The sequence below is a fragment of the Phascolarctos cinereus genome, unplaced genomic scaffold (assembly GCF_003287225.1).
Source record: "Phascolarctos cinereus isolate Bilbo 61053 unplaced genomic scaffold, phaCin_HiC Scaffold_726;HRSCAF=1367, whole genome shotgun sequence".
Classification (NCBI taxonomy): domain Eukaryota; kingdom Metazoa; phylum Chordata; class Mammalia; order Diprotodontia; family Phascolarctidae; genus Phascolarctos; species Phascolarctos cinereus.
The window spans coordinates 408310878-408319841 of record NW_027556098.1 but is presented as its reverse complement, the minus strand read 5'-3'; the positions used below and the strand labels follow the sequence as shown (position 1 = coordinate 408319841).

At 57.3% G+C, this 8964-nt stretch overlaps 1 protein-coding gene and 1 long non-coding RNA gene across 2 annotated transcripts; one reads left to right on the top strand and one right to left on the bottom strand.

Moving 5' to 3' along the window:
- The first annotated feature begins 3494 nt into the window (after positions 1–3494).
- Positions 3495–4952, top strand: LOC110202541 (uncharacterized). The gene is made up of 4 exons (XR_002322749.2): positions 3495–3591; positions 4188–4286; positions 4380–4445; positions 4746–4952. It is a non-coding gene; the product is annotated as an uncharacterized LOC110202541 (long non-coding RNA).
- YIF1B (Yip1 interacting factor homolog B, membrane trafficking protein) lies at positions 4950–8332 on the bottom strand. Its single transcript, XM_020978738.2, is given in 9 exon segments — positions 4950–5498; positions 5698–5791; positions 5916–6071; positions 6171–6228; positions 6388–6466; positions 6594–6698; positions 6797–7029; positions 7898–8290; positions 8293–8332. Coding segments are annotated over 9 exon segments (1299 nt in total). The 5' UTR covers positions 8318–8332; the 3' UTR covers positions 4950–5342.
- Positions 8333–8964: the final 632 nt, after the last annotated feature.

The following is an 8964-nucleotide window of genomic DNA, read 5'->3' as shown; positions in this document are numbered from 1 at the left end:
ACTGTGCCGCCATTTCCTTGAGTTCAGCTCCTGAGCAGCCGTGCCAGTTAAAGGAGAGGCTTCATCTAGTCTGGTCGTTCTCATTTTCCAGATGAGGTCCCTGAGACCCAGAGACAGGAGAGATCTTGTCCAACATCACACAGCAAGCCAGGGTTGGAGCAGGCCCCCAGATCAGATCTGATTCCAGGGTCACACAGCTAGTAAGTGTCAAGTGTCTGAGGCTGAATTTGAACTCGGTCCTCCTGACTCCAGGGCTGGTGCTCTATCCAGGGTGCCACCTAGCTGCCCCTCAGATCTGATCTTTATGCTTCCCCCAGGCTTGGACTCTGTTCCCCAAGGTTCTCAGTGGCTCTCTCAGTCATGACATTGCTCTGCCAAACTTCAATTCTGAAAGGCCCTGGTGAAATGTTTGGACATGGCGCTTTTACCTTGGCAGTGACCCGTTGTAGTCAGATGTTTGCCACTGGCTTCAGGGCTAATCCTGCTGCCTGTTGGGCGTTCATTTCCTGCTTCCTTGTGGGTACTCGTTTCTTCTGCCTCCTCCCTGCCCAAAACAGGTTTGACCTGATAGCAACATCTGAGCAAACCCTGAGATCTGGAAACCTTGGGGCCACCACCTGTCTCTGCCTCCGAATCCATGGGATGTGGGGCCGGGCTGGGTGTTGGGCTTTGCAGCACTGCTCCGTCCTCCACATACGTCAAGTGTCACCTGTTCCTGGGTCAGTTGGGCCCTGTGGAAGAGCGGAGGGAGCAGCAGACAAGATTGGGGCACTCACTGTGTCACCTGGCTGAGTCATCGATCTCTGAGCCTCATTTTCCTCACTTGCACTACCGGCCTCCCCAGGCTGCTAGGAGATGGCGTGAGACAGGCAGCAGCAGCATGCTGAGGAAAGTCCTGGGTTCTAAGTCAGAGCCCTTATGGATCCCGATTCTGCCCTCGCTCTTATCTGTCACCAGGCAGGTCATTTAACTACCTGTAAAATGGGGTAAACCATATGATCTCCAAGGTCCCTTCCAGCCCCTCAACCATGACCATTGTATGTGTGGGTGTCCTATGAAGACTTGTCCTAACTTACAGCAAGACTTAAAAATCCACTTTGGATGGAAAATGTCCCAGAGAAGCCCCTTTGGGTGTCAGGCTTGATGAGGGTACAGCCCCTCTAGAGGCCCCAGGCAGGTGGGTCTTAGGTTCCACTTGCCTTGTGAGTACCAGGCCGAATCCAACCCTCCCTTGGCCGCACCTGACTGCTACAGCCCACGGTGCTGCCTGCCCTGAGCTGAACCTGGACAAAGGCCTGGAGCAGACCACTTGGTTCTAAGGCTTCGTCCCATTCCTTGTTCCATGTGCCTGAGAACAAGGGCTGAGCTTTATACATCTCCCCAGTCAGGACCTGCCCACAGCTGAGCACGGTGGGCATTCGGCATCGGTGAGAGTGGTGTGGCCACATTGCTCCTGGGCAGGAGAGGCAGCCTCAGCACCTGTTAGCACTGTGGGTGGGGAACTTGCAGTGAAGAAAGGATGCCCTCCCATCTTCTCATCCAGCATCTGCTAAAGGCTGCCTCCAGCACCACATCGTGGTGGTGTGGAAGTGGACCGTGCTTCTCTGGCAGAGCCAAGCCCCAGATTGTGGGGAACCGCCTGCTGGAAGCCCAGTGCTGAGGAGGCCATGAGAAAAGTCGGGGGGGGGGAAGAATGTGGCCGGAATTTCCCAGGTAAGAGCCACTTAGCAAGTCACAGGTGCAGTGTGCATCCCTAACGGGTCTGCAGTGCTCACACCAGAGGCTCACAGTGGCCTCTGAGTGAAGTCATGGATATGAGGCAAGTGTTTGTTACCATTCTTGTCCCAGCACCCACAGGAGCCAGGAGCTGCCTCCAGGCCTCCACTGGGACCAGCTTGCTACTCCCCATCAGACTCCTACTCAGGTCACCTACAGGAAGCCTTCCCTCATTGCTCCAGGCAGTCGAGGGCCTCTGGGTTTGTGAAAGTCCACAGCATGTCATCACAAACAGTTCAGTATTTCTCTTATCCTAGATTAGTGGGGTTCTATTTTTTTGGAGAAGTCATCTCTGAGCCCCTCAAGGTGACAATTACAGATTTGCTGAACTAGAGAAGGGAGCTTTAGTCAAGCTGTTGGTGGGAACACCATATAGCCTCTTTGCCAGTCATTGTTGGTGGATTGAGGCTTGCAGGGGTGGAATGTATTTTCTCTATACTCGGGCCCTCTGAAAACTGGGGGGCAGGGAGATGCCCAGAAACTGGTCTCCAACTCACCATCCAGCCTAGAGCCCCAGTGGGGAAAAAGGAGTACATGGGATTGTAGACCTTGAGTTGTGAGGGGCTTCTAGTGCAGCCCCCCTCAAGGTTACATAGGTCGTATCAGAGCTGGGATCTGGAAGTGTCCCCTTTGGAAAGTGAGATCAGAGTTCTTGCTGGCCCAGCTGGGCCTTACCACAAGAAAAGGGCAAAGGAGATCTTTGGTCCACCTTCATCACTTTATAGGCAAGGTTGAGGGGAAGCTAGGTGGCTCAGTGGATAGAGCACCAGCCCTGGAGTCACGAGGACTGAGTTCAAATTCGGCCTCAGATACTTGAAACTTACTAGCTGTGTGACCTTGGGCAAGTCACTTAACCCCATTGCCTGCCAAAGAAAAAAAAAAAGAAAAAACCCAAACTTTATAGGCAAGGTCCCTGAAGTTTGGAGACAGGAGGGCCAATCACCGTCTCACAGAAAGTCACCCCTGGAGGTGGCATAAAGCCGGATGCGACTCCCAGCAGAGTTCTCACTATACCATCTTCCCAGCCTGTCTCAGAGGGCAGTCAGCCCTCAGTCCACCCTCCCGACCTTGGCCTTAGCTAGTCCTATCTTGGAGAGTTGGGGCAGGAGCTCAGCTGCTACCACAAACACTGCTGGTGGATGCCTGGAGGACCCCAACTCAAGGTGTTCTCCCCATGGGGGCGGGAGGCTTAGGTGATGTGTAGATGTTTGGGTTCTAGTCCCACTCTGCAATACTGTGATGCGAAGGAACCCTGGTGGAACGTGGCATGGAAAGTAGGCCACTCCATTCTCAGGGTACTGCCCGGCATTCCCATCGCCATCTTGCTTTGAAACCCATCCAACTCCAAATTTCAGAGCAACTGGGTTTCCTGTGGCCCTTCCACTTCCAAAAGAAGGCAAGGAGGGGAACAAGATGGTCTAGGCCTGTGAGTGAGAGGGACCTAAGCAGTCATTTAGTTCAGGGAGAAACCACTTACTTATGGCCACCCAGGACAAAGCTAGGATTTGAACATGGTTTCTCAACTCCAAATGCTTGCTTTCCATTACAACGTGACACCTAGCCCCTACTCCCGAGGGACTCTGCTTTGGGAAGAACTGGGGCTGAAGACAGGCTACGAATGCCTCCCACCCCCTGCACCACAACACCTCCAAAGTTGGAGTCCACTGGGCAAGGACACTGACGACTGTCTGAAGCCCCTCCCTGGCCCGCTCAGGTTCAGCAATCTGTCCCTCCCTTCCTGTTCAGACACACCCTCCTTCGGCCAGCCGTGGAGTTCGACCTTTCTGCACGTGGGGGTTCTCTCCCCCTAGCAAGGTAAGAGGTGGGGGAAGAGGGGCTGTTGAGCTCAGTATAGTGAAATGCACCCCTCAGGCCGGCTGTTTACTACTACGTGAGGCGGGCAATTCCCTCTCCCACTCGGTGAAACGATGGCTTAGATGAGGCGATTACCAGCCTTCTCTAAACACCTGATCCTCTCGAGGAGGAAGCAGCTTCCTTGGTCAGTGGCCTTTTGAAGGAGGGGCTGAAAGCGGCAACTTGAGGTGGGGGCAGGGCTAGAGAAGAGACGAGTTTGGGCTGAACATACTGGGGAAACGAAGACGCCCCCCCCCCACCTCCTCCCCACAGAAATGAGGCAGGATCCCCTTCGGAGTTTTGGCAAACATCCTCAGCTTGGGATGGGAGAGGATGGGCCCGGTGGGGTCCTCAGGTGACCTGCAAATTCACATCCCATCCCACCCCAGGGGATGCTCCTAAGAAACTCTCTGTGCCTGGGGCAGCCAGCGAGTTTGGCTGGGCTCCCCAGCCAAGCTCTTCTGGTCACGATGAGGTCCCTGCTCTCTGCCTCCATGGACTGAGGACCTGGCCCCTCTGGGGGAAGAGGGTAGACAACTCTTTTTTACCATGGGTAGCCCTAGGCACCGATTCCAAGAAGACTGAAAAAGGTGGTCTGCCTGCCCCCCCCCCCCAAGCCTCAGGCACTCGGAGAAGGGATTTCTAAGAAGGCCAAGGTAAGACGGTAGCTTCTCTTGGGACCCAAGCCTCTTGACCACAGAAGCAGCCAATGGCCAAGGGGACTGAGGGGTTTTCTCCTTGTGCCACAGGCTAGGCATGGCAAGTCCTCAGACCCCAGCAGCAGCAGCTCCAGCGATTCTGACACAGATGGGAAGGTTAGGCACTAGCCCCCTCTCCTGGTGACTATCAGGTTACCTAAAGATACCCAGAGATCCCCAGGAACCCAACAGCTGAGTGTAAAGAAGGGGCTGGGGCTGGGAGGGAGGGCGCCCGGGAAGAGATGGACTTGTATTGCCCAACATGCCCTGACCTTCTCAGACTGGCCTTGGGGCCCCAGGGGGAGAGGGGGTAGGGGACCAGCAGCTTGACTCAGCTGGCCTGGCCAGGGAGGGTCAAGCACCCAGAACTACTTCCCACAGAGGTTTCATTGTTTTTCCCCACATACTATTATCCAGCCTCCAGGGCCTGGCCAGGGCCCCCAGAAGGAGCAAAAACTGAAGAAGGTGAAGAAGACCAAGGAAAAAGGGAAGAAGGGGGAGAAGGGATCGGCCCCCTGAAGGCAGCCTGGGTCTGCATTAAACAGGCCTTGGAGATGAAGCCTGGGCCCTGGCCAGCCCCTGCTGACCGCTCCTACCCAGCCAATAAAGGGCAGGCACCACTCAGCAGCACCCCGAAGGGGTTTATTTCTCCCTGTAACAGACACTATGGGCGGCAGCCCCAGCTTGGAGCATGCTGTGCAGTTAGAGATCTCTAAGCACCTTAGAGGATGGGAATTGGGGGAGGAGGAGGAGGAGATGGGGAGGGGGATGGGCTCTTTCCTAGGGCGGGGTTTGGGACTGGGCTCAAGCATAACAGCAAGGAGGAGATGAATCTGTGGAGAAGGCGGGCAGGTTCCAGTCAAAGGGCCAGGGACTTCTTGAGGAGAGGGGTAGTGGGCCCGGCAGCTCGCTCCAGAGTGATGGACCCCTGACCCCAGTGGGGCTCCACTTCGCTTCTCGCATTCCCAGGGGTCAGCGGCCTGGTCCTCTGGGTCTGAGCAACCTCCTGGGCCCTCACCTGACCAGGTGAAAGGTGAGCCAGTACATGAAGAGGGGTTGAACAGCCGCGATGGCCATGGTCAGGTACATGCGCAGCTGGTTCCGCGCCCCGCGGACCAGGACGCCTTCAGCTGCCACCTCGGAGAGGATTTTCAGTCGAAGGGTCCGGATCTGGGGAGCAGGGGAGTGAGGGAGAGGAGGGGGCTGGAGCCCATGCGCCGCTCTGGGCTCCCGAGGGGGACGATACTCTTGGGGACCCATCTAACAAGGCCACTCTGGCGCCAAGCCTGAGGGGGAGCGATGCCTGGGCTGGGTTCTGGTGCCAGCTGTGCCCCCCTCCTCCCCCCGGGATACCCCAAACCATGCTCACCATGAAGACGAAGATGGCCACACAACACCAGCCAAGCACCAGGTAGTAACCAGTCCTCCCGAAGAGCAGGCCAGTCACAACCCCACCAATCATCCTGGGGGCAGAGCCAGGCCAGAAGCTCAGAGCAGGCCGGCACCTGGCCCCGTTACAACCAGACTTAGGCCACCGGGAGGCCTCGGGGGTGACTTCAGATGCCCAATCCGCACTGCCTCACTCACCCTACATACTTGTACCCCGAGAAGGCCAGCAGGTCGATGGTGGTGAGGTCGGTGTTGACAGTGACCAGGTAGAGGCTCAGCAGGATGGCCAGCACCTCCACTGTGAGCCAGGCCAGGGCTGAGCTAGCCTGCAGACCCAGGAGGTCTGGGGAGAACCTGAGGGGAGGCCTGGCTGAGGGCCTGAGCCTGGGGGGCTCGCTCTCCAAAGCCCTGCCCACGCCCGCCTCTCCCACCCCAGCTCCAGCATCCTCTCACCTGTCCTGCGTCCCCAGTGCTAGGCCAGCCACCAGGATGTATGTGATGAAAGCCATAGCTGCAAATGAGTCAAGGGGAGACATGGGGAGAGCTTGGAAATCCTGCCGGGGGACCCAACACGGAGCTGGGATCCCCCCTGCCAGGGGGCAAGGGAAAGAAGCTGGGCCTTGGCTGCGAGGAGCAGCTGCAGGTTATGGGGGGGACTGCTGGGAGGTACCTGGAATGTAGAGATCTGGGGCGTTGATGTCGAACCTCGGGGCCACCGGCACATCCTGCTGGTACTGTACCTCCCAATCCTGCAGACACCACAGAGCCTAAGGCGAGGCCGGGGCCGGCCCCACGGCTGCCGACCGCCCTAAGCCCAGGCTGGGAACCCTTAGCTTGAAGGTGGGTGTTAGGGGTACCCCTTACAGCTGCTCTCACCTGGTGCAGATAGGGAAACACCAAGAGCCCCAGTTTCTTCCCCACATACACGGTGTCCACAGCAAAGTAATACTTGAGCTTGGTGACAGGAATGAAGCGGTCAATCTGAGGAGGCAGGACAGGCCCAATGCAGCAGGATGGCAGCCCCCCACCCCATCCCCCTATCCCCACCCCGCTTCCGCCCTGAAGCTCCGTCCACTCACATTCCTGTCCACCAGCTCCTTGCCATGGGCGGCCAGGCTGCTCCCATAGGCTACCGCCATGTTGGACACGGGGTCAGCGAGGAAGGCTGGCTGTGACGGGGAGGCATAGCCCAGGCCCCCGGGGGGCCTGTGACCCGGATAGCTCCCCGGCCCATGAGCTGAGCTAGTGTCATGGAAGAGCTGGTGGGGGTCAGCCAAGCTGGGCTCAGCCACGGGCACCCTCCTCTTCATGGCTGCCAAAGGGAAGTCACAGAGTCACAGATTTAGTGTGGAAGGGCACCTTACAGATAAGGAAACTGAGACCATCGAGTGCCCAGCTCATGGCTATAGAGCTACCAGGCCTGGAACTGACTCCAAAGCCAACACTCTCCCCATGCAACCAGGTGGGAGGTCCGCTGAGAAGAGGTCCATGAATCCAGAGTCGAGAAGATCCCAACACCTCGGGGCTGTGTGTCCCTGGACACATCACTTTACCTCTACTTGCCTCAGTACCCACCTGGGAGGTTACTGTGGGGATCACAAGAGAATGATCTGGGAGTCACTGGGAGTGCTTAGCCCAGTCCCTGGCACACAGTGAAGGTTGGCTGCTGCTATTACAATTACTACTATCAAGTGAGGTTATACTGGCAAACCTCAGCACACAGCAAGCGCTACATAAATGCTAGCAGCGCCCCGCTCCCATTTCCCACCCCACCCCCAGAGCCAACTATAATCTCCCTGCAGGGGGGGCTCTCGCCTACTGGTGGGGAAACTGAGGCCAGGACCCAGAAGCCGGCCAAACGCTCCGAGGATCGAGCGCCAGAAGGGCTGGGCCCATTGCCCGGGCGGACAAACCGCGGCCGCGGGGGAGGGGAGCTTCCCAGAGCCTCCCCAGCGCGGGTTCTCCCCCTGCCTCAGTTTCTCTCTCTGAAGCGCCCAAGGCGGGCAACGGAGGCCCAACGCGGGGGGAGGGGGAGTTCTAGGTGTCCCGTTCTAGGCGCCCGCGCTTCCGAGCCCCGCCCCCGCGCCCACCCGACCCCAACGGCCGCCGCCGCCTCCCCTGGCCCGGCCCGCGGTCCCCTCCTCCCGGCCCGGCCCGACCCGGCCCGGCTGGCCACGTACGCCACTTACGGTGCCGGGCGCTCCCCGCCGCCGCGCCGCCGCCGGGCCCCGGCTGCATCCCGGACCAGGAGAACCGACCTGGCCTCGATGGACGCCAAAAAGGACCGCGCGGCCCCCGTACCGCGCCCGTCCGCGGCGTCGCGGGCCAATGAGAGGCCGCAGCCCCGGGCCGGCCCGCCCCTCTGGCGGGCAGTGGCCAATAGAAGGCCCGAGCCTCTTCCAGGGCCCTCCCCCTCCCGCCGAGACCCGGGGCGGGCGGGGGGGGACGTGGCTCCGAGCGGGCGGAGGAAGGACCAGATAAAAGCAGCGGAGGAGGAGAAGGAGGCATCTGCGGCAGGTGAGGAGCATTCTGGGCGAAGCTGGGCGCGGGGCACGATGGGAGTTGTAGTTTTGCTGTGGCTCTCCACTGTTCTCATTCATTCATTCATTCCACAAAGCAGGCGGGAGGCAAAGTAACCGGAGGGAGACAGCTGGTGTAGGAAAGAGTAGCGTTTAAGGCGAGTTTCTGACCCAGCCAGGCTGTGTGACCCTAGACAAGGCATTTAACATCTCAAGGCCTCTGGCGACTGGGAATTGCAGAAGAAAACCCATGCATTGGCAGAAAGCAAGTCCTGCCTGGGAATGCCATTAAAAAAGGCAGCACTCAGAGAAATTTGGAAGATGCCATATGCTAGGTGCTGGGGAAATAAGAACAAATTAATAATGATAATAAAGCGATATAAAATAAATAATAAAACAAATACCCAAAATGAAGTGGAAATAATAAAAACTAATAATGCTAGCTAGCATTTTTATAACATTTTAAGGTTTGTAAAGAATTTTACATAGGTTAATTGATTTGATCAACTCTTCCTGACTCCAGGCTTGGCGTTCTATCCACTTTACTACCTAGCTACATTTATTAAATGTTTCTTTACCCATTGAACACCCACAATTAGGGAGTGTGATGTGACTAATAGAGATAGCAAAGCCAGTGGAGAAACTATGGCCAGACAGGTAGGAAGAGAGTCATGTAATTACAGATGAGAAACTTATCTAGGAGAGAATAATCAATAGTCTAAAATGCA